This window comes from Solea solea, chromosome 19 (assembly GCF_958295425.1).
Source record: "Solea solea chromosome 19, fSolSol10.1, whole genome shotgun sequence".
In the NCBI taxonomy this organism is placed as follows: domain Eukaryota; kingdom Metazoa; phylum Chordata; class Actinopteri; order Pleuronectiformes; family Soleidae; genus Solea; species Solea solea.
In genome coordinates, this window is record NC_081152.1 from 7,156,445 (window position 1) to 7,182,904 (window position 26,460).

A 26,460-nucleotide genomic window follows, 5' to 3' on the forward strand; every position below is an offset into this window, starting at 1 on the left:
TGGACTAGCCTGCCAATTAATGTTATATGGTGTGTGTGTTAAAAGAGTTGTGGTATCTAGTGCTGATGTAGCATGTTGAAACTAAGCAATTACCTTTTCCCTCGATTGTTTTTCATCCAAGTATGTATTAGAAACTATGGTCACATGCAAAACACCCCAACTTCTCAAACATTACGTTAGAATACAGTGGTGTAAATAGGCAGGACAAAGTCAGCTACAGACTTTTCACAAGAGGCAGATTTAGTCCCAATAAGATAATTTCCATGCTCATCGTCCTCCTCTTCCTCACATATACTTTAGAAACTGGTATAGCAAAATTAGATTAAGAAGAAGCGAGAGATAAGGTCACTCTAAGTATTATTTAATAAATGTTTGTGTTATTTGTATCATTTTCTACACACTGTTCAAAATTCCTCAGCTCCACTCCACAGTCACATTCCCTTGTATATAGTACAATATACCTGATTTTCCTCCAAGTACCACAGTACCACAGAACCATGGGGTTACATAGAACCCCAAGCAGTCAGTAACAATTACAAATACATAGAGAGGAAGATCAATATTGTCCCTGACTTGCCTATATTCATAAATAAAGTCCCTTAATGTCAAGAAATTCCCATAAGCGACATTTTATGTAGATCACCTGTGTCTGCTGAAATATTTTAGCTCGAGTCACCACTGTGAATCACCATAGTCAGCATCTACCAGAACTTCCTGCTGCGGGGCCAACTGCCAAGTACATTCACCACCATATCATTGATATTCTATGTTATATAAGTGGTGAATGCAAGTGCTTTGGCACTCACCACCTGAAAGCCCAGAGGTGTAATAATCCCACTACTGCATTGTTTAAATAATGTTATTGGATGTATTTTCCTGGTCAAATTGGATTGTGGTGGCCAAATCATCTAAACACCCGGAGGGAATAGTTATGTGGTGCTCATGTTGACCAGCAGAGGGAGAAAGGATGGGTTTTTTTTGTTCCCCTGTTTGATCCTCAAACCCCCACTCCTCCCTGTCCCGCCTCTGTCTGCTGCATGCCCCTGGTGAAAGCAGTTCCTGCACAAACTTCATTCCACTCCACATAGGGAGAACACATGTTGGAGACTAAACAGAGGCAGAACTGAGAGAGAGAGCAAAGACACAAAGCTCTCATACTGGATTCCTGTCACTGGATTATTTGACTAAAATCTGGGTCTTTATGTGTTCACATCTCTGTATCAAAGTATTTGAGTGAGAGAGTATCTGTGTGATGTGTGAATGATATCGTTGTAGACATGGATACATCCTCTGCTGTGAGTGCTCCTCTCCTGGTCCTTCTAATCTCTCTTCATCTCCACTGCCAACCTCTTGTCTGGGCTGCAATGGACTCCTGCTATGATAAGGATGGTGTCCCAAACCGTTGCATGCCCAAGTTTGAAAACGTTGCCTTCAATCGCACTGTGGAGGTGTCCAACGTGTGTGGCTCTCCATCCGAGGAATACTGCATGCAGACCGGCTCAACGCGCTCATGCCACTACTGTGATGCATTAGACCCACAACTGAACCACAACTCCAGCCTCTTGACAGACTTCCACAGGAATGATGAGCTTACATGGTGGCAGAGCCAGTCCATGTTCTATGGCGTCCAGCATCCCAATTCTGTCAACCTCACCCTCCACCTTGGTAAGCAGCATAGCAGAACATCTCTGACCTACACAGTGACAATTTACAGATGCCGTTTGATGCTAAGGTAAATGCTCTTGGTCACATAAATGTGTGCTCAGGGTCCAGTTATGGCCCCTGTTCTTGTTATGCTACGTATTCTATTTCTTATATCATCTTAAAGTGCTCGGAATTGCTTTATATGAACTGTGTCCAGGAATAGATTATGGATATCAGTTTAGTGCTCATACTGAAGGCAAATGGTTTCCAGGGCAGTTTAACTCAAGTGCCATCGGTTTTTCACTTTTATTTTCTGTTTGTCCGACTGCTGTGTTTCATGTGCTGCAAGGCGACTGATGGGGAAACGCTAAATACAAAACAGATGTTCCTAACAACACGTGGTGTGCACTGTTTAGTCACAGCACTGAGCTGTCTTCATGAAAAAAGACAACAGACAAGGCTTATGTTTGAGCACATAGCCACAAGGGGATGTCTGAGAATTTGCATGTTTGTTTTTTTTTAAACAGGATATCAAAGTTATATCTATGTCCAAAAAGCAACTCAGTGATGCTTACTTTCATTTAGGCCACTGCTGGAGACAAACCTATTAAAACGTCTCTCCTTAACAATACAGTCACAAGTCAGACTGACTTAAGCCAGAAATAAAAACTTGACCACAACCAGAAATCAGTCAATAATCTTTTAGTGTGAATTCAACATTCAAATTAAAACAAATAAACTAATCAGCAGTCATTTGCAAAGCTCAATTCAATGTTCTTTTTCAGCAACTAATATGTTATTACACCATACACTGCACATCTGACTCAGACGGAAACAATAGCCACTAATAAATATTCCTGGTAAAAAGCTGCAGCAGACGTCCTTGATAAAAGTGAACTGAAGTTAGTTGTACATTTGCATAAAATGCATCTGGAATTCAAAAGATACAAATTCCATTCACCCCACTAGTTATTCTTGCATCTCAGGGAACTTGGTCAGACAATTTAGTGTCACCTAAAATTATGTTAATTCTCCATTCATTCCAATGAAAGTTTGCAAATGAATATTGAAGCCCATAACCTTTAAAGAAACTTCAACAAAAAGGAAATGTAGTCAACCACGTGGTGGGGGGGTGGTACAGCTATGTTTTGTAAAAGAAAAAAAAGAAATAGCACTTGTAAAGCTTGGCTCTTACACAGTATTACTCGAGAAGAATGTCTGAGTCAATTAGCTTATGGTAAAGACAAGGATGTGTTTAGGCTGTTGCTGTCACATAAGTTAAATGATATGAGTGTCTTGTTAAAATGAGAGAATTGCCGGCTTATTTACCTTCATTCACACGTGACTAAAAACAGAAAGTTCCAACCAGTTGCAAGCAAATCATTTGATTGCAAGAGAAACATTCCACAAGTGCTGATATTGAGGAGAACAACAATGGGTATTTCAACTGTAGTATCAATCCACTTCACAAGTGTCATAATAATAATTGTTAATTACACTCGCGCTCTCTCTCTGTCTTTCATCCATCCATCAAGTTTATCCTCCACATGAAGGTCGCGGGGGTGCTGAGCCAATCTCCCTATGCAGTGTCCAATTAACCTAATCCTCAATCTACATTCATTCTCATTCATTCATAGTGTACTGCTTTATCCTGCTGGTGCTAATCCCAGCTGACATGTGGGGTACACTGTGGACAGTTTGTCAGTCCATTGCAGGGCACTGCAATGGACTAAAGTCATAAACGTATTGGTGGTGGGGGGGGCGACACGAGAAGCAGTGTGATCCAGGCATTACAAAGAGAAGACATTTTTCCAGATATTACATTTGAAGTAAATTATGAATGGTTGTCAGGATAGGACAAGGAGAATGAACAGGATACTTCACTGTTGTAGCATAAAACAATGTTTGTACTTATTGTACTTTCTTGAGGCAGTGCTGTTGCAGTGAGTATCAGCACGGCTGTGATGTGGTCGTAGGGCATCACAGCCGTGCGGATACTCAGGACAACAGAACTCCCTCTTGTGTGATATTGCTTGATTGCATTTATGCATCACTTTAATCACACTCCCTCATTTCAGGCCTGAAGAGCAACCATAAGGATTTCCTCCTTCCTTCACCCACTCTTTTCCCTTGAAAAAATGCATTTGCCTCACTTTTTATGCATCGCATACATATTTGCATTTGCAGACATTCCTCATTTTACTAAATTTTATGAGACCAGCCTGAGCTATTAGCATCATTATCCCATTACCATGCTGTGTAAAAAATCCTGCCGAAATAAGTCACACATTTCTCACTTTAAATGAATTAAATTGTGGCGATTAATGTTACAAAGAAGTAAAACAAATCCCTCTGTGAAATTACCTTCCTCGCTTCCATTTATTTGCCGAACTGTGTTTTGGTGTGTGTGTTTGGTAACAGATGGTTTAATATAGACTAGAACGTTCACACCAATTTGTGGGCCCCCTGAAAAACTATTGCTCAGGCTGCTCCTTCATTATTGAACTATATTTAATATTTTTAGGAAAAGTACATTTAATAAATTGAGTTCATTCACAGTTTGTGTACAGAGGCTGAAAAACAGCAATATCGTTGCAGTTTGTTTTGTCTTTGTTTATGTCCACAGCGTTCCTCTCTGGCTGTGCGAGCAACAAATAGCATATTACATGAATAACAAGCACAGACTTTCCCGACTGAAAGCAGATTGCTCCTATACCAGCAAAATTACCAAAAAAATAATAATTATCCACCAAAAACGATAATACTTTAAGAAATAGGCTTATTGTTTATAGGCAATGTTCAAATATATAATATAATATAGATAGATAGATAGATAGATAGATAGACAGACAGACAGAAATATCTCAATGGGTCTTTAATCTGGTTAAATCATTTCCTCTTAAATATCACAGTGTAGTCATATGGTTAAGAGAGGGTTGTTCAAGAAAAAACTTAAATAGTGAAATAAAAGTGTACACAGCCATTAATCAACAACTCAACATACAGTATTCTAAGTAAGAACAGTACTGTGACTATTGACCTTATTCTGGAAAATATATTATTTTGACTATGATATTTGAGTATTCAAAGAATATTTCATTCATCTTACCATTTTTTTGTTCGATCATTCATTAATCACGTTTATGTACATTACATCTACTGCTCTAAAAACTCCAATATGATATGATACACTGACACTATTGACCTTGTGATGTATACATGGGTTACTAATGCTACTGCCAACATCTGTGTATCAGTAGTAGTGGCAGAGGGGGTTGTCTTCAACATCTGCCTACCAAAGATTTCCTGAACAAGACATTTCAGCCCAGTTTGCCCCTGGCAGTGTATAAATGGGTATAATACATGTGAATAGGTGAATGGGATAATTGTGTACAAAGAAAAGCACTATAATCCTATTTATATGTCACCGTGTCTAGTCTAATTATGAATGGAATCTGTATTAAGTCCACTGCTGCAAAAAACTCATGACAGGATGTTCAACTGATTTAACACGTATCAGGAAAATATCCCACATGTTTTAATATGAGTAAAGCTTGTCAAGAATACCACCATATTCTGGTTAAGTTAACCGCAGTTTGAGCATGATATATGGATTAATGTGGGTTGATAAATTAATCATCTTGTCAAGCTCTCTTCAGCAGTACACATAGGTCATAGTATTAGATGAAAAACTGGCATCCAATCTGCGACGGATCATTTGCGCAGCAGCCATTTTGACATGTTTAAGCAGAAACAACACAGGTGTTAGCAATCTCATTAACCATGTCTCAGTTCACTCCAGGTCAAGTCGGGACACTGTGTGACAGTGAGCATGCACCAGAAGCTAAGTGGAACTCATTTATTAATAATTTCATTATTTACACCTGGGATTTTCACACATTGACCCGTCGAAACGGCGGTTGTGCAAAAGGGTCCGTTTGTTGCAGAAAGATTTATCAAAAGTGCCGTTTCAACGTTTACCCTGCAGTACTCACTTTTGGCCACTTGGGGCGAGCGACAGCGGGAACGTTGAAAACACAACACCGGCATTGTTATCAGCCTAAATAAGTCAACGAGGTGAAGTAATTAGTAGCTTGTGTTTGTACCTACGTGACCCAGAAGACACAGATCAGCGGCAGTTTCCATTTGGAGTCAAAACCCTCGTCTGTCGACACCTGGCAGATGTAAGTCCCATCTCCTCCTCCTCCTAGTTCTGGTTTGTCTCCAAACAAATGCTAATGCTAACACATGCTAATGCTGCCAAATGCTAACGCAGTTAGTGAGTGCGTGAACACAGTGACACTGACCTCTCTGTTGCCGGGTTTGTCACTGTTATATATATTTGAGCTGTGGATAGATTCACATACTGTATATGCTAAATACAGCAAATAAACAAAGTGAGGCTGCATTCCAAATAGTTTTATTCCTCTTGTCATTGTGTTACTTTATTAATATATATATATATATATAATTAAAGAAAACTTGTGAAGTTTTGTGGCCTTGTAAGGTTTTGTCTTTCAGAATCTAGCACAATTTTGAAGTGAATCCATCACACTGAGATTGATCTATTTTAGCAATTACTAATGACCAGTGATTATAGCGATCTCTATATTGATCAGAATAATCACCATGTTGTGTTATCTTATTAAAACACAATATTTATCATCAAAATGACCATAACAGAATGACACAAAACTTTTTATTAGGCATATTTTACTGTATGTTAATCTTTTTCCAGAACAAATCATTTTTGTTTTGATTTTTTTGTTAAAAGAAAGGAATATATATCACAGACCCACCTGCGTATAAGGTCTCTGTGGGACCTGGCCATCTTTCTTCATGTCACTGGAGATAGTTATTTAATTTTCCTATTATATGCTTCTTTTTTTGTTTGTTTCTTCTCTAGTCTTTGCTCACAGTCACACATTTTTTAATTTTTTATTTGGAATATTATAAGGTCTTCCCCTTACTCTGCAAAGCACATTGTCCACACAAAATAGTTGGACATGATCATAGAGTTATTACAGATGCCAACTGCCATAAACATTACAGAATTTGGGAAATAAATCAGATGATTCCCTCATGGTATTGCAACCATCTCAACATCAGTCAAAGTTTTCCTCCGTACTCCTGTGTTGACTTCCAGCAGGGGATGTCAGCTCCTTCTCCAAACTATACATTTTCCTGACAGGTCAGATCTCCGTCTTTTGTATAGGTGAAGATGGGGCACTCCCCATCACAAAAGTCTGCTTCAAAAGAACAAGAGATGTGGACAAAATGATGACAGAAGTTGGAAATGTCAGGGCTTTGAACGGAAACTGATTGTTACATCACATGTTCTGGAAGCAGTAAGTGTCTCTGTCAAATGTAAAATATTGATTTAGCAAGCAGGTGTCCTACAGGGTTTTGGGCTTTTTTTATCTACTCTGGCTAGTTCTTCTACTGAAGAAAGGTGTAAGTTGTGCTGTGTTGTGCACTGTCTGGAAAGGTTGGTTTTCTTTAAAAATTCCAAACATCCAAAAGCCAGTCTCACTCAGTCTAAGTTGACCTTTGCCCCTCTCTGCACTCCACCAACACATGTGTTTCTCTATTCCTTTTAGATTATTCTACCAGCATTCTTTTATCACAAAAAAAGAAGCTTGTTTTTTCTTGAAACACAGTTGTATGTAACTGAATACCCTTTAAATCTTCTATATGTGGTGTTTTTCTTTGTCCACATGTGAAAGCTCTGTGATCCATCTGGATTGCTGGTGGGGGTGCCTTTGCCTCTCCAAACACAACAAGGTCTCAGAAGGGAAGACAGACAAATGCTGGGCTGATAAACACAGCACCAGGATGCAGAGGCACATATTGCAGCCAGGTCAGAGTTGGTCCGTGGATGAACGCAAAGAAGACGGGGCGTCGGGGCTTCTTCAAGGGGAGTAAACAAAACATAATGAGGAAGAAGGGGTGGAGAGGGGGGGAAAAAGAAAATGCTGGGTGGTTTGCTGGTGAGGAATTGGGGTCAGGGTTTTTCCCACAAAGACTTCAGTGAGACATACACACCACACACATAAACACACATTGATGCCTACAGCTGGTTCTCATTGAACTCAGTCAAAGAAAATCAACATCCTGTCTCAGATGTAAAACAGTGATTAAAGTCTGCCACAGTTGGTCTGACGCTCTCACAGCTAGAATATTGGCACATGTATGAGACGTGACATTTTATAAGAGGACAAAAATAAATTTGCCTAGTCCCATGTTGACATGTGATTAGATAAACCCACTTGTTGTTTGTGTGTGTTTTTACTGATGACAACAATCCCAGCTTGATGTAAACTGATAAATATTGAGTCTAGAGTATGCACTTGTGGTTAGTTTAGTCTACATCTGACCCAGAATGGGCAGACAAGAGGAGCTGGGTTAAGTTGAAAGGAAGAATCAGAGATGGTCACAAGCTGTACTTCTCCATCTCCCAGCCTCCTTACTCTTAAGTCTGTATCCAAACATTCTTTTTATTACCATGTCTGTGCACAGTGTGAACAGCTTTGGTTTGATTTGTGGAGGCACGACGTTCTGGCTCAGCCCTATGAAGCTGCACAAGGCTGTTTTACTGTGTTTTTCCAGACTTGTCTTTGATTCTCAGTGCTCAAAGATGTGTCACTTGTTGGACAAAAAGAGGCTTTTGCTACAAAGTGACATCCAAACTGTGGAGGTAATACACCATATGTAAATTAATGCTAAACCACATTTTGACTAGTTTTTATTTTTTGCTACTTTAGTTGTTTTTTTAACTAATGGCTTGAACCCCATTTGTGCTGTGTTGCCCACATCACTCCTGAAAGAGGATGAGTCATGAGTCAATAGGCATTATTGTATTGTATTATACCACTTTTATATATTGTTTGGAAGGATACAATTAGAGTTTTCTGCAGATACACGTGACAGTTGCCTGCCTCTGACTTGGAATATAAAGCAGTCGAGTGACTGAGACTTAGTTTCTCATGATGTAGAGAAAATTCCCCTGTGAGTGCAATGTAGACGCAACCTGTTGAAGAGCGCTTCCGCGTGTTACTGCTGACTCTGGTCTCAATATGGCTTCACTTTTGTGTCTGCTCAGTTAATCCCTTCTCAGGTTGCACAACATTTGGTACAATCCAAATGTGTGTTCATACTCAGGAAGTATAACTCTGCAAGTGCACAACACAAGATTATTGATTCTGCAGTGAGTAAACAATGAGAGGAAATGACATCAATCAGTCACACTATTCCATTAAAATGTTCTTTGCTGTTGGCAGTAAATAAATGGTGCAAGTTATTCGTTCATTAATTACGAACATACAGTGTGTTGCCTCTAAACATAATCCAGCCAAAATTATGTTTCCTACAAAGCATTTCTGTTGCCAGCTGTCGAGGAATATACTGTAATTCATTGGAGCCATGGTCGACCTGGGAGACCTTTTACTCATTATCTGCCTTGAAAATTACAGACATTCCTTCTGTTAAAGTGCAACACCAATTACAATACAAGTTAGTCTGATCTGTTAAATCCTTAAGCACCAACCTAAAAGAAAATCCATCTTCTATCTCTAGATCCTCCAAAAGCACCCGTTTTAAAACCAATTTTACCTTTTCACATATTGCAGTCAAATTACAGTCTTAGTAGAATACAAATCTATGAAAGGTCTCTCTGTGCTCCCTAATGGCCATTGTACTACTAAAATTTTAACTACAGCATATAATGTAGTCAGTGCTATACTAAGCCCCCTATGGTACTCAGTGTTGTGATGTGATTTCCTGTTGATCAGACTGTTTGCTCTCACATCACCCATCAAATATTCCACCAGACCTGTTTGCGTTGGCAGTTTGACACTTTTCCCTTTTGTCATATTGCACTCATCTCTCGTCTCTTCTTTGTTACAGTTCATATAAGACAAAAGATGTTTTTGCCTCTTTCACGTTGACCTATGTTTCACTTCTTAGGTCCATTATAGTATGGATAATAAGAAAATAATCCTGGATGTTGTGCAACTCCTGGAGGAATGACATTCATTTACCCTGCACAGAGGCATGGGAAATTAAGCCTGTCCCCCATTGTTTTCCTTCTCTCTCTAATGCAATTATGTCAGGGTTTTTTTATCTTTGCTCGAGGGTCTTAAACTATCGCCCTCACAGTATTTGTCTCTCACATACCCAGTCATGATCTACATGCAGACTACAATGGCTGTATTTCGAGCAGTTCTTCCGACTCCATTCAAAGCTAATCATTTGTATTTTGTCCCACAGGCAAGGCCTTTGATTTAACCTATGTGCGATTGAAATTCCACACCAGTCGGCCGGAGAGCTTCGCCATCTACAAGCGCACAGAGGAGGCTGGGCCCTGGTCGCCGTACCAATATTACAGTGCGTCCTGCAAAGAGACCTATGGGAAGGACACAAAGGGCTACATTCGACCAGGAGATGATGAGAGGACTGCTCTGTGTACAGACGAGTTCAGTGACATCTCCCCACTCAGCGGAGGAAACGTAGCTTTCTCCACCCTGGAGGGACGGCCCAGTGCGTACAAATTTGACCGAAGCATAGTGTTGCAGGTGAGACCACATTTTGTTGTGTATGTTTTTTTTGTGTGTGTGTGTGTGTGTGGGGGGACTAACTAAAACACTCAGATTTTGACTTGAGCAAATGGGGGAAAAAAACAATGAACAAAACGTCTTTAGAAGAGACAATTATAGATTAAACATGAAACACATTCAATTTTCATTTTTTAAGGGATGTTTGCCTTTTTTTTTTAACGTGCTGTACTTCAAACCCTTCATGATAATCCATTATGGATGATTAATCCTCATTCAACTCTGTTCAACTTTTTTAAGTTTTTCTCAGCATCTTTTATAAACCAAATTTGTCTCGGATTGACAGTGTCAACAACTTCAGAAAACAAAGACGGAGACAAAATTAGTGTTTACCTGCCTGGAGACATATTGTACAGTGTTGTGCTTTGTAACACTGCTGGATAACTTAAAGTTACTTTAACATATATTGATCCTTGCTGATGTTACTAGTGGGGCTCACTGGACCTATTCCACTGTCCACAACATAAACAAAAACAAACATACGGTTGCCATACAAATAGGCTTCAAGCCTTTTTTAAAGCAGCTGGATCTAAAGGGTTGTGCCAAATTAATGGCAGCCTCTTGAAGGTGAATCTGGGAGGGGATAGGCATTAAAAAGCATTTAATGCAACCACTCCCTCTTTTCATACTTGCATTTGTCCAGGCATGTGCTCTGTATTGCGACTGAAGTTAAAGATTCTCAAAGCTCTCTTAGTAATTACTGAGAATTGGTCTATACTGTGTCTGCCATAAGGGAAACGCCAGGTTGCTGACAGCATCTTGCAATGGACTAAATATACACTACATGGAATCTTGTCAGAACAAATTAAGTTAGTTAGGTTATTAGAGCAGAGACCACACTAAGTCATCATCTGATGGAAGCTATATCATGACCTTGAATTGATAAATAATAAAGCATATGTTAAATTCTCAGAAGATAAAATATGCGCGTATTTCCAAAGATGTCGACAGTTGTTGGGTATTATGCGATGATTATTCGTACAGGAAGATTTACCCTCTACCTACAAAGTCCAGAATCTTGACAGAATATGGTCTTATAATCTTTGACCCTAACTTAAATTTAATGCCTGTAAATAATGATTTCAGCAATAATTCAGCCTGTGTTTGCTCACTAACATAAAGAGCAATAATTCGACCCCAGCAGCAGTGACAAGCACTCTTTTTCTTAGTTGAAGTCACATCCACCCCCGTGATCTGGTCTACAGGATGTGGGCCAACATCTTTGCCTGCGACAACAAAATCTACCAATATTGTGGGTGTACATCTTAACAACTCCAAAGTTCAATCTGCAATGATCACTGCTCCACTCTTGCCTTGAAAAAAATGCTCCTTTTAAACAATGATAATGATAACGCAATCTTCTGTCTAACTTTTCCCCTTCAAATATAGTGGGGAAGTCAGCCTCGAAATGCAAGAGCAACACCTTTGTGAAGGAAGCTGTCCTCCTCCACATCATTAAATGAGAAGAGTAAGGGTGTCTTTTAGAGGATATGTGGAGGATATGCAAGGCAACCCCACAAAGCCATAACCAACTCCCTCCTCTATGACATAAGATCTTACGCAACTTAAAGGATGAGGGCTTTTTTTTTTTTTAGAGAGAGAATATGCAATACTCAACCTCCCTGTGCATTAGCCGTTTATTGAATGTGACTGCCAGATATAATTTTCAAGGCAATTTAAGCCCAAATATTCCTCCCCAACTATTTTGTTATGTTTTAAAACTCATATGAAACATTCCTGATACTACGTTCACTGAATAACTGCTGATGCCTCACGTAGACAGAGAAATGGCTTTTTGTTCACCAATGTTACCTTTCCATCCAAAATAACAATGTTGTATTCATCAACAGTATACAGTATAGAGTAATGTAGAGTCAAATTGCTGAAACCAAATACTTGGTATCTTTTTATGAAATATTGCACTATTTCAGTTTATCAATATTTGCATACACCCCTAGAATATAATAAAAGTAGTTTAAATCTTCCATATACCATATAATAAGCGAATTATGTTAATAGTTATAATCTGTTAATTATGAGGATTTATTGTAGCAGCATTGTTGTTTTATTTGCGGCCTTTGAAACGGTGAGATGCAGCTGACAAGCCCTGAGGGCTACATATGGTATCTGTCTGCACAAATGTCTTAACCCCACCCTCCTCCTTCCCCAACACACACATGCTTTGTGTAGAAAAGGTTGAGTTTGAGCAAGGCAGTCCCCCTTAAGGGCAATCTCATTTAGAACAGGGAAAGGAATGGAGGGAAGTCAGAGGTAGTGAAGCCACACTGGCTCTGAAGCATATGCCGAGCTGCACTGAGCAGCAGGATAAAGACATTTTTTTCCTTGTCTCTGCCCTGTGAGGTCCCCGTGCATCTCCAGCAAGTGAAAATAAAAATAAAGTGCACTACCGGATTAGCTTCAGTGTTGCTATATGGGCTGCTCACACTGTGTGGCAGGCGGCTGTCAGTAAGACGACATACAGCCGCATAATAAAAGCAATCCGCGCGCTGAACTGGATTTGCCACCCGAGCTTCAAGTCCAAAGATTCTGTTCTGTCTTGCAAGGACAACAAAGAGAAGTGGGGGGAGAATCAGATGAGAGCCACACATTGAAAAAGACATATCTGGAAGCACAAGGATCTTCTCTCTCCACCCAATTATTCCCTGATTCATCCCTTCTCTTCTTGCTAAGTGTGTATTACTTGGCCTCCTGTGCTGGTAGCTCCATATTTCTTTTGTGCTTGAGAGCAGTTTTTAAAGTACTTACATGAAAAGTTATAGCTGCAGCCCACTTTCCTAGTTTAGAGATTACTGAGCTGTTCTTCTCTGATTAATCCCTTCATACTCGCCCTCTGTGTTACTCCATCCTCTCTATATCTCTGTAATACAAAATGGATCTGACAGGCTGGGACAATAGCAAATTAGAGTGTAGTTTTGTAGGACATACGGGATCGAGCCTCGTCAGCTGAGATTTGTGAGAAATACATGCTCCATGCATGAACAGAGAGTGTTTTTGTCGAGATAAAAAAAAAAGTAATGAGATTAAGGATTGAAGGGTCAACACTCACATGAGAGCAAGACATGTATCGATTCCCCAATAGTGTGATGGGAACAAAGAGCATTGTGGTAGTTAACAGAGATTAAGTCAAGTGCCCACCACCCATGGAAAGTGGTGGCCACTTGACTTAATCTCTGTTGTTCCGGGTTCTGTTCCAAGTCATGAAAGGTAATGAAAAGAAAAAAAACAATAACCCGTCAGCAATTTTAGTTTAATTTTGCCACTTAACGCGACTTAAAACTCAAAACAAAACCACTTTTAACCAAAAATCTGCATATATTTATATAATATTATACAAAGCTTGATTGTCTGACCGATTTTATTCCTTTCAATTTGCGAATGTTCTAATATCTTCTAACCACCAAGGAACTGGATATTTAGATGTTTTAATTTTTCACAGTAAGGCCGTATAAAGGCGGGTAACTGGCCTTGGTTACATTAAAAGCTGACTACTAATAGTATTGCTGGCTGCATTTCACTATGCTTTGGATGACATCGACCCACTGATTATAAAGCTGCGGGGGATCAATATAAGCCAAGAATACATAGATTGGGTGGCAAATCTCTCAGTAGACCTGCCAAACCCCATCTTTCCTTCACTCCACTGCTCCCTCCTGGCCTTCCTCTTAAACAACAGGATGAGAAGACCCATAATTGACTGTGATCTGTTCTCCCATTAGAATAAAAATACGGATCAATTCCACCGTTTCTTTCTTTAAACCTTTCATTCCCGCCTCTATTTTAAGTGTGATGGCACAGAAGGTTGTCATGAATAGAAATAAAATCACACCACCCGTCCTCAAGATGCAAAAACAGTACAAAAGGACGGCACCCCCCCCCCCCCATTTTTGTGATTCCCCCCCTCACAAAAATAAAGTTGAGGCATACTACCCACTTGAGCTACAAAAACAACAAGAAGACAAAGAAAGTCAATACAATGGGGAGGGGGGGTGAGAATAGTCAAAAATGTAATCCGCACCAGCACTACCTATTGACTATAAGATGAATGGTGTTAAAGGCAGAAGAGGTAAAGAAGAGGTAGAGGAGTACATGGCAAGCAATTTAAAGTATATAAATGCATCTCCTTGCACAAAATACAAATAACACTTTCTCCATTTTCTGTAAATGGCGAAAGGTTCACTGTTATTTAATCATCTCAGTAGAGTCCTAGGTAGTATTACTTTTTAAAAACAAAGAATGAATAATAAGACACTGAAAACATGTCAAACAAATGTGTGTGTATTAAGTGTACTGGTGGTCATAGTTTACATTTGAAAACCACCTAGGCACGTTTGTTCTCTTTTAGCCTCTTTTACTCTTTCTCACAGAAAACACTTTTTGTGTTGTTGTGATCATTATGGACTGGTGGTGGAGTGCACCCGATCAGTTCTGCCGGAAGGACATTGTACGGTGATGATGATGATGATGATGATGATGCGAAGGACTTAACTCTTTACAAGTACCTTTTCCTCTGCTTATTGCATCCAAAACAACCACTAAAATGTTGATGACCACCGGCTTATATTGCCTCTACTGTCAGATCTTAAGTATTACATTACATTACATTACATGTCATTTAGCAGAAGCTTTTATCCAAAGCGACTTACAATAAGTGCATTTAAACATTTGGGTACAAAGTATGTAAACAATAGACTCGGGGATGTTGATCCCATGACAAACTGTCAAGGTCTTCACAGTGCTTTTAACATTTTGAAAATCCCAGTTTTTGAAGTTTAGATAAAGTTTATATATCTATATACTGTAACTTTTTTCCACATCCCCCATGAGCACTTCTGTTTTATTGTCTGTACTGCTGTAGCAGCATGCATATGAATTCTAACACGGCTGTGTTGGAAGGTCATTTAGTACACAGTACATAGGGATTTTTGTTGGCCATATTTGAGCTAATGGAAGTGCGCTACTCAAAAATATGTCACCATTTTTAGATATTTTTATGCAGAAATGTTACATAAATCTCTCAAGATTCAAATTCCTGTGTCTGAAATTAGTTTTTTGAGTAAGGCAACAATAAAAAAGACATAATACTAAAAATAATGCTTGTCATTCCTCCTCGATCACAATGCAGCTTTGAGTGTGATTTTATATTAGCCCTTTTATCAAGTGCACATCTGTTGTCATATATATATGTAGATGAGTGCGGCATTTTTGCTAAACAGCACTTTGGCAGCAATCGCATTCCCTGAAGGAGTCCATCATCACACACCTCCTTAATTAAGTCAAAGCTTGACTTTATGGATATGATTATATTGCAATATGCAGGTGATATTGGCAGACGGAGAGCTTTTGTTTGACTGATGGAAAAGGCTAATTAATGGAGAACGAGCGTCACATTTTGTAACACCTCGATGACTCTCCCCTACTTCCAATGCACCACATGCGTCACAATAGCCACATGCCACACGATCTCACGTTGTCATTGTTACGAGCTGACCTTTTCTGACGTCGAACTAAGGAAAAAGGACTGGAGAACACTAATACCCTGCAGGTAGTTGCCTCGGATTGACCTCTTTTATCCTTGAGATGGCACAACTTCAAGAGCTCTTACTCAAGTGCAGCAGAAGCAGGAAAAATGTCAGTGTTGTGTCTGTAATCAGGGATCGGCTTCTATGATAACATACTGTATCTATAAATAAGCCTTAGTCTCTGATTTTGTTAAATGCCGCTGTTCAGGCAAAACGCCTTTTCCATAAAGTAGATGTAATCAGAGTAAATGCCTCGAGCAGTTTTTATACACGTTTTTTTTTCTTTTTCCCAGAATTATTTCTTACAGTATTATGCAGTGATCCAGCAAACACTGTACAATCACGCCTGGAGGGGTATATAAGAGGCCATAGCCTACTATTTTTTTTTTGTCTGTTTCACTGTTAATGTTTTTATTTCATCAACACCAATGTACAGTATATTCCTGAACAACTCTTGATCTAGCTGCATAAACAGCACATAGTGAAAGAAAGAAAACACATGTTTCCAGAATCCTCCAGTGAAGGATAAAAGTGTGGACAGATCACTGAAGAACTTTTTATTCGGAGAATTCACATTCCGCTTGGCCTTTGCTGCCAGGAGGAAAAGATTGGGCATTTATGTCAGGGGTTAAAGCCCCACTCTTTACATACAGATTGTCAACAGAGCATACTCTGATCCCTGTTTCTTTTTGTGCCATTTCCTCTGCATATGGCTCATACAGAGCCATGCATATTGCATGAGGCTTAAAACAGGAATTGTATTTGGCCCGTTTTATTAGCATTTTAATCCTTTTGCAGATTTGCCACTTGAGCCTCAGTCGGAGGAGTGCATAGTTTCAATATAGAGCCTTTACGAGCGTCATCTGCTGCTTTTAAAATATATCTTCTTGTCATTCTGAGGAGTCAAAGTAAAATTGAATAAAAACAACAACTGGTGACACTTAAATCTGCAGGTGTTTCTGTCTCGTATGTATAAAGTCATAGCATGAATATACCTGTGTTGCACTAGTGATCTAATGCGTTGTGTTTTCCTTGCTGAGTAATTTGGTTTGGAATAAATAACAGTCACTCCGTAACGTGGCATTTAGATGTTTTCTCCAAAGTAATGGCTTCCTTCAAAGGGGGGTGGGCGGGGGGGATATGTTGTAAAGTTTGTAAAGCTCTCATTTTTCAATGATCAGGAAGAAGATGAAAGCTGCTGTATGAATTTAAATTTAATTTGTTCGCTCATCCATTAAAACAGTTTGTCTGTCTCCCCTGCCACCGGTCTGTCCTCTCACGCCGTCTCTCTCACACACTCTCTCTAGAAATCTGTGTGGCAAATTGGATTTCCTGCATTGAATGACAATGAGTAAAAGGGGAGAAAATATATATTGAGGGCACAGTGAACTTAAGCAATTATATTAAAAAGTTATTAACTTTGGAATGAGGCACATAGCTCTCTTTCCCGTCACTGCCTGCAGCCAGCGGCTTCCCAGTTCAGGAAAACACACTGAAAAAGAGAAGGTAGAAGGGAAGGAGCCAGACAACGGGAAGGAGACAAGATAGATTTTACATGTGAGGGTGAGGGTTTATAAGCCCCGGACCGGAGATGACCTCTAAAACACGTTTGATATTTCCAAAAAGGTATACCCACACGAGTGTGCGAACCTGGCCCATTTTTACCATTAGGTTATTTATGTCTGTGGGCAAAGAACTGGCTCATTGCCACTCCCAATGCTGCTGCCTATCCTAAGTCAGCATCATTGTAGCATTGTGAGCCCAAATTCCAAGGGAGTAAGAATCAAAGTTAATTAAGCTTTTGCTGTGGTTTGCACAATTGATAAGTAATGCGATGACTACTAATTAACCAAAAGAAAATGCTTCCTTTCACTTCAGTAAGTGATATTTGGAACTATGTCTGCTTTTCTTTACACAATTAGCACTGTTCTGCCAAGCATAACTAATAACTCTTCCATATGATAATGGTCTCGCACTCTTATGATAAATGGAAGAGAGTATTTGCCTTTATGGCGTGTAAGAATTTTGAAATGCGTACGATGAATTTCAAACATTTCATCATCTATTAATGTGTTAAAACTTGAGCGCTGAGATGTTGGAAACAATAGCAATGTCGTGCCAAGGTGTTGAATGTCTACTCATTAGCAGAGGTGTGAATCTCATGAATTTACACCGTAATGATCCCCTTTCATGTGCACATTTATTTAAATATTAAACAAAAGGCCAAGTTATGCCCTCATGCCATATTTTTGTTAGGAACATAGTTTTATATGAGATTTAATGACATTAAAAAAGCAAAACAATTGTGTCACCAGAGAATAGTAAGACAATTCTACTTTATTATGTTTTCCTTGTCAAAACAAGCAAGATACTATAACATAACACATTTAAAATTCAGTTGTTATAGGACCAATATAATTTAATGGACATACAGGAGCATTTACACTAAGTAATTATTGTATCAGTGTCTTGTCCTCATGTAATGCTATGTGAATAAGTTGGCCTCGCACATCTAGTCAGCGAGTCTAGATGCTATAGGGGCAAAGCTTAGCCATGATATAAAGTATATGACATTGGGTTCTCTCCACCAGAGTAAAGGTTGGGTGTAACATCAGTTTAGCTCACTGACCTCTGCCTCTCTGTGTTCCAGTAACATTGTTCTGTGTCAGGATGCTGTGTAATACTGTCTCTGAGTGAGCACCTCACCTTATTGTGGATGGGGAATGCACTGCAAGTCATGAGGCCAATGGACTCAGGACGGTAGACTCGGCGCCTAAGTCGCAGGAACTCCACTGATGCAACAGCAACTTGGATGTCACAGGGGTTAATGAAGGAAACATTAAGGCATGATGTCGTTAGACGACAAACTCTATCAGCATATGACTGAATTTATAAAAACGGACCATCCAACAAAAACTCCTCCATTTCTGTACCTCCATACAACTTGTTGGGTCATTAAGGGAGCAATTCATCTTATTGCACTGTATTTCTGGAGAGCTGAATAAGGCAACATTAGATTATGAAGTTGGTACAGCATGAATAATAAGGAACAAATGATATGTTTAAAAAAAAAAAATGAGGATAGATGTGACATTCAGTGAGCATGTAGCCCATGATGAGAGTCATTCCTTATCCACTGTGCCTCGTCTTCTCACAATTTTTCTACTGGAAAGGCAAAGCATTGTTTTAATATCCCTAACCTCACTGGCACAACTTTTACACAAAGTGCCCTAGCCCAATTTTCACAGCCTTTCTCATAAACCATGGTGGAAAATCATTTCATGTCCAGGTACTGAAACACAAAATGAAGAATGAGCATCTGTTTTCCCTGGCAACTGTAGAGCATCATGATTCTTCACCGTTGTCCAAACCCCATTAGCCAGTAGAGCCATGTCAAGCAGGGGCAAAGTCGATACGCAAGAGCTGGAACAATAGTGTTCCAGCCAACTGCACTCAATTCTGCAACACTGTAGTTACGGTTACCACAAAACAGCAGCTCTATAGCCTTCAAGGCACAGAACTGTCTGGAAATTCTGAAGTGCTCTCCAGCAAGAGGGTGAGAGCAGGCTATAGATATAACGCTGGCAAAGAAAGCAAGGGAAATAAATAAATATATTTATATATATATATATGTATGATAAAGTATATAAGGTAAAGCGAAAGAGCCATTTCAGGAAAGAAATCTAAAGGTGGGATGAGTTTCAGCTGCAGGAGTGTTAGATTTTTTGCTGAAAGCGAGTCGCTAGTTGGCAGATTTGAAATGAAAGAGCTCCTCTTTTTTTTTTTTTTTTACAAAAAACCTGTCATTTTATTTTTCCCACTAAAAACTGTTTTATCAATGTAGGTAAACTGCACCATAGTTTAGTATTCATGCTGGCGTCATCTGCATAAAGTTTGAACCAATTAAAATACACACGAGTAACATAATCACACCAGATGTTCCAATAAAGGACTATGAACTCTCGATGGCCCATGCAGCAGTGTGTCTCTTGAAACTGCAAACTCGGATCACACAGGTGGTCTGAATCCCTGAAGACCCTCTCCTTTGAAAAAAAAAAAAAAAGCCTGAAAGAAAGATCTTTTAAATATTTCCCAGTTCTAAACTTTTACTGCAGAGCTGCTCAGGCTATTGTAAGTTTAGAGAGATCATGTTAGGTATCTGTGAACAGATCCTCAGGGCGCTCACTCGTGTCATCTTCTCACAAGTAAGGCCTTTCTCCCTTACTTGCAAGATTGTTTTGTTTCACATTGGTTTCAATAATGTATAATTAAATTTAAGCAGCTCTCACTTGGCAGTTGATAAATTAAAAGACTATACTAGTTGTTTCTATTCTTTTTTGTCTATTAGCACCACATCCTGTAAATGGGACTGCTTTTAGATGAGTTTCATACCTTCACCTGTTCCTCTGTATAATAATACAGTTGACAGTAGAAACATGTACTTCTTCTGAGTTCTGTGACCTCACTGGAGAGCACAAACTGCAAAACAGTTTTTATTTTATTGTTTTTTATTTTTATTTTTAAATCCACCTTAGTCCTGGAGACCCTACTGGAGAAATGATTATGGATGAAACGTCCACAACAAAGGCAGAAGCAGCAGCAGTAGTAGTCTTTCTGTCCAGTGGTGGTGCCAGCGGCGGCAGCTGTGTGGCTTTAGGATGGCACTGTTCTTGCAATGCATGAGCAACCTGCAGGTTGTAAAGGCTCTTTGTCTGCTTTAAATAGATAAGACTGTCTCCCACCTCCTAGAAAATTCATAATTGACCTTTTTGCTGTGTCAATACCTCAGGTTTTTTTCAGGCTGTTCATAGCATCCCCATCAAACCATAGCAAAGTTTACATTTATTTTTATTCAGGAAATACAGACACTGTTGCATCGCATTGTTCTAGTGTGATATTTACACATAGTCAAGCAGTGTTTAAGTAACTCTGAGAGATTTCATTTAACTCCTTATGTTTAACTTTTAGTGTAATGAGAAGACTCAATGAGTTAAATTTAACACAAATCTCGATTGTGTCTTGTCCTAATCAGAATTTGTGTTAATTTTACACATTCAGTGCAACTTTCATACTGCAAAATGTACGGTGCAGAAAAAGGGCATGCAGTGAATCATCACATTATCTCTTTTGAGGTGTAACAGATGATGTTCCCAAATTTTGAATTTCACAATTGCGCTCTGTGATTAGTGTCCAATTACCATGGAAAACTCCGCTTCTGCTTCAACAGTGGGACAGGACTCGTGCAAGGTGGATTTGTTTTTCTGTGCCCCTCTGTATCCTTGGTTGGTTATTGCTTAGAAATTAAGCAGTTGCAACCTGGCTGCTAATGTTGGAATATCCCATAATGTTTTATTTATTTTTCGAAATGATCCCTGGATCTTTATATTGTCTTTATATTATGTAAAGCTAAGTGGCATTGGTCAATCCTATTTTATTAATTGAACAATGTATTACTTATTTATATACTTATGTAATGTGGCACATTTTTGTGCTTAGAAACTTTATAAATGCTGCCGAATGTATTTTTTCATCCAAAAATCTGACCTATTTCTTGCATTCATTATTTAGTCAAGTTTGGCATCATCATCGGTCAGAATGTCCAAAAAGACCATCATCTACAGCCACACCATTACAATGACCAAGACGGGGGGGTATTATATATGGTACAAGATTTTCATTACAAGATACTGTGACATGTACGATGCGGATAGCCAGTCGATAGGTTTATAAAAGACAAACTGCAGCGCCTGGGGGAAAAACATGAATGAATGAACTCATCACCCACGTTTTTAGTCTGAGGCCCCTCTGCTCCAATCTCTCCCATTGCCACACTTCAAAAAACACCTCTGGGGAGATTCTTCAAAATGTACAGCATTACAGGCTTTTCCTGGACTGCCACAGAGTCCCAAGCCAGCCAAGAAACTGACAGAAAGTTTCTCCCCAGCTATTTGTTTTAAAGTTGGTTCGCAGGTAAGAGATTCCTCATGTCATTTTCCTCCTGTACCTGGCCTCACTTTTATCTTCCACCCACTACTGCACTTCCCGTTTGCGTTTCCCCCCCGTTTGTATTATCCCTCTTTGCTTTCGTCTCCCTCTCTTCATCCTGTCTTTACCTTTGCAGTGGGCTCAAACAGAGGAGCTTAAATCATATCAGGGAAGTGAGCTTCGCCAAGTGCCATCCATTATACAGAGATGATGCTGCAGTGTTTCATATTTTGGCTTTTGTCTCCATTAATCCTCGTCATTCTTTACCCCTCTGGCTGACATTAACTCAATTTACTACACTTTAGTCATCCCACCATTACATCTGCTCCATCCCCTGCCGTTACACCTTTCCTTGATCCACAGACACCTTCCTTCTCTTTGCTCTGTCAATATTTGCAGTCTTACAAATCATTGCTTCTCTGCTCTCTCTTCTCTAAAGCCCAGCTTCTCTTCTTATTATTACTTGTTGCTGCTTTTTTGTGTTTCCAAGAGTGACAGCAGCCAACACACTCCCCCCCCCCCCCTCCTTTTGGTCTTCTTTCATTCTATTTTTTTTTTTTTTTTTTTAAGTGGACATCAAACAATGTTTTCTAACAACTCTCTCACTGGGTTGGTCCTCTTTTCTTCTGGTCCTTTCTTTTTTTCTCTTCCAGGAATGGGTGACGGCCACTGACCTGCTCATCACCTTGAACAGGATTAACACGTTTGGGGACGAGGTCTTCAAGGATGTTAACGTGTTGCGCTCCTACTTCTACGCCATCTCTGATTTCTCTGTAGGTGGGAGGTAAGAGATGACGAACAATGTGCCCTTTGTGGCAATGTCACAGCACACCATCAACAACCTTCCTCCCTTTCTGTGAAATGTTGAAATTGTCATTTTTAGATCTTAACCCTGAGACTTATTCAATGAAGACTTTGCTGAATAGATTTTTGAAAGAAACACAACTCCTGCCTGCTGGGAAATTATATGTTGTGTTTGGTTGTACAAACGTAGGTACTGCACCAGTGTCCAGCAACTTGCATGTTAGGCATACAAATGTAGCCAAATTAACCTACAATCTGAAGGTAAAGGTTAGGGATGGATCATTCCCTTAAAGTAAAAACTGTACAGGGAGCAGCGTGACCTATTTAGAATTTAAAATCAATATATTTGACTCAAGCAGCAAAACAACATAAGCTGACCTGACTGTGGCCTGCAGTTTTGTTTTTTTTCACTTCCTGTATATGTCTCAGAGAATTAAGTCAATCAGATTAGTGTAAGCCAATACATGACGTGTTTTAATACATGTACAAGGAAATTCTAAAGCCAGTGAAGAGCCAGCAAGTATAGATGTGAGATGTTGTTTTGCTTTATGAGAGAGCTTAAAAACTTCTGTACATATCACACCTGTGTAAATGTATAAAGTTTGAACATTTACAGAAACTAGAAATGTTCTTTTTACTCGGATCAAAGAGAAGGAAAAAACAACTTCACAATGTATCCGATAGTGTCTTTTGCAGGTAACATAATCTACCGACTGAAGGACAGGTGTTTGTGAAACTGATAAAAACAGCACCTCAGTGCCTGCCAGGTTTACATAAGATGGAGTAAACCACGATAGTCCTCTAACCTCTTGGTTTATTACTCAAAGTAATGAGAGAGGACGTGGCGCCAAGGACCAGGCTGCACCTTGGTGCTGCGGAAAGAAGTGAACGATTAAGTAGTCGAGATGAAGCCTTCAGAAAGAATATAAACCTGATCTGACACCTGTCATAAACACTCAGGATCACTGCAGCAGCATGACAAATTACCCATCAATGTCACAACACCTGGGGGAGAGACCCACATGACATGTTAGCTTTGTGCCAGTGCTTTCCTTGCAACTACATGTGCCTTTCACACCTTCGTGCCACATGCTGTCCAAACAAAACAGCCCTAGATTTATTCAGAATATCAACGCAATCGCAGCCCAAAATGGACTACTATAAAAAAAAAAATACATTCTGTGGTGATCCACATGTAAGGGAACATGCCGTTAACGCATCTTATCACAAGAGTGTAATATGAAGACTCTGCACATATGCTGCCTGTACCGTTAAGGTCACCCCCCCTGTCTCATAACCATAGTATTCAGTTAGAATTATCCCCGAGCGGCTCAAGTCTACTACAGCAGAGAGATAAGATTTATGGATTCAGAGGCACTAGGTTGTTGTCATCTCGGCGACCACAAAAATAACTGGGCCTGAGCCTCGGGCAGGCACTCGCCTGGATCCAGGACAGCTGGCTGAATTTGACAGAATCTGCCACTCAGCGTCTGTGTCCCCCATCACAACCACTTGACAGAGCCAGCAACACTGTTATGAAAAGGTACACGCACAGTGAGGTACAGCTGCCACAGTGCTTCATAAGAAATGCGGGCACAACACCCCGCGCAACCCTCATGTGGAGGATAAAAATGGTAGAAGACGGACGGACGGATGGATGGATAGCGGAAAGCAGAGAAATAGAACTTTGCGCTTATATACTTATCATTAACATTTTTTAACACTTATCATTATCCCTACCGCGGAACGACCTGATGACAACATTCACCAGTGTGTCACACGTTTGTGACGTCAGCTTTGTCCTAAACGTTTGAATAACTGCCAGATATTGAAAGTGAAAGTTATTTTGGACAACGGAGCAGAAAGGGGCAGAAGCACTCACTCATTGAACATTTTTTGACAACACAACAGCCATAAAATCAATATAAATCCAGACAGCCTCATTATCTAGATAATGTCTAGATAATGTAATAATGTAATCTATTTTTTCTATAATAGGAAACGGATGATTTCATATTTGTCTCCACTTTACCCATTTCTGCTATAAATTTCCGGACAAACCCCGAATGAAACAAAAGATTGATAAAGGAAATGTACAATACGACCAGTTAGCCACTGCGTTGTCGTTTTATAGGGATCACCACTACCCTACTATAAGATATGCACCCCATTAAAGTATATTTTTAGAATAAATGTTAATGCATTAATTATATACACATTATTTCTCAGAGATAGGCTACTGTACATGCATGTTGGGTTTTTTTCCAATAGTGCAGTTGTAAAAGACGAGTGAAAACGCCTCCTCATCTCAGGCCATTTTTCTTGCCCATTAAAGATAATGGGGAGTGACAAGTAGATTTAGTGGAAATACCTTCTTACTTTACCCTCTCCTCTGCCTCCTACTTCATTCCCTGTGTCCATAAGTGGGTCTACTGATAAATCAGCAAAGAGTGTGTGCATGTGTGTGAATAGGAACTGTTGTACTTACAGTCTTTACATAACTGTCCATCCACATTTCCCTTAGATGTAAGTGCAACGGTCACGCCAGCGAGTGCGTTGAGGGGGAACATGGTGCCCTGCTCTGTTCCTGCCAACATCACACCGTAGGAGATGACTGCCAGAGATGTCACCCGTTTTACCAGGACCGACCCTGGGCCAGGGCCACTGGGGACTCTGCCAACGAGTGTCTGAGTGAGTAGCACATTTCTGGGCCGCTGTCAGAAAACCCATCGGGTGCAGCCTTCTGCAAAATCCGTGGGGCTGTGTTAAATTCAAATGTCAAGCTCATGCTGTCCAGGGTTTCAAAAAGAATCAGTGAAACACCTACAATATAAATTTTGATTTCCTCATGTGAGGCTTTATTTGCTGCATGAGTAGATAGTACACTACATCACTTTGGTAAAAAAAGAAAAGAAAGAAAGATTACAGCCTGACAGTCAGTGCAGCAGTCAATTGTTTATAGAAGCAGTACTTTATAGTTTCTCGTTATTCTTTGCTATTTTATAATGTTGATGTCGGCTTCGCACGGCGTTTAACTATTTGTCTGCCTCCACATTTTTTAGTAATTGCCATTTAAACAAAAACAGGCAGCAGTGAAAATAGGTGTGTGGCTTCATAATGATTTCTTAATGCCTGTATGAATACGCTCACAAGTTGACTGGTAATAACCCTCCATCCCTGTATTTACAAAAATGAGCTTGAGCATTATCAGGTTCGGCTCGTCACACTTTGCACTTTTACTTAATGCTGTTGAGAGTGAATCGTAATTGGCTGTGGGATAAACACCTTAAAGGAGAGTGGCTCACAAATTGTTTTTTTTTTTTTTTTCCTTTCTGAACTCTAAGTAGCAGGCATGTTTTAATTACTCGTACTCTTGGTTCCGAGCAGATGGCGTTTTTAAACAGAGTTCTGCACCCAACTCAATTAATGTAGCATATTAATAAATAAACACACACACACACACACACACACTCACACACACATTATATAAAAGACTCACAGAATGTGGATGCATAAAAACAAAGGCACTGTTTAATTACCTGGCACAAAACACTTTCAGCCAAATAATCTTAACTTTTATATTCTGACATAGGCAACGGAATGAAGTAGTTTTGCATTTTAAAGTAAAATAAGATAATGGTGGGCCACGCAGTGGAGTACTTGGCTAGCACTGTTGCCTTACAGCAAAGAGGATGCTGGTTCGTGTCCCGGTCCGGACCTTTCTGTGTGGAGTTTGCATGTTCTCCCAGTGTGTGCGTGGTTTCCCTCCCAAATGTCCAAAAACTGTGTTTGAGTGAACGGTTGTTCGTCTCTATGTGTTGGCCCTGCTATGGACTGGTAACCTGTCCAGGGTGTACTCTGCCTTTTACCCAATG

At 39.7% G+C, this 26,460-nt stretch overlaps 1 protein-coding gene across 1 annotated transcript in view; it reads left to right on the forward strand.

The window, feature by feature from the left end:
• Window positions 1–1,094: 1,094 nt before the first annotated feature.
• lamc3 (laminin, gamma 3) overlaps window positions 1,095–26,460 on the forward strand; it is a 101,988-nt gene continuing 76,622 nt past the window's right edge. The window contains exons 1-4 of the mRNA XM_058617410.1: window positions 1,095–1,665; window positions 9,913–10,217; window positions 22,435–22,565; window positions 25,110–25,276. Coding sequence (XP_058473393.1) covers window positions 1,278–1,665; window positions 9,913–10,217; window positions 22,435–22,565; window positions 25,110–25,276 — 991 coding nt within the window. The 5' untranslated portion in view covers window positions 1,095–1,277. The remainder of the gene's footprint in view (window positions 1,666–9,912; window positions 10,218–22,434; window positions 22,566–25,109; window positions 25,277–26,460) is intronic.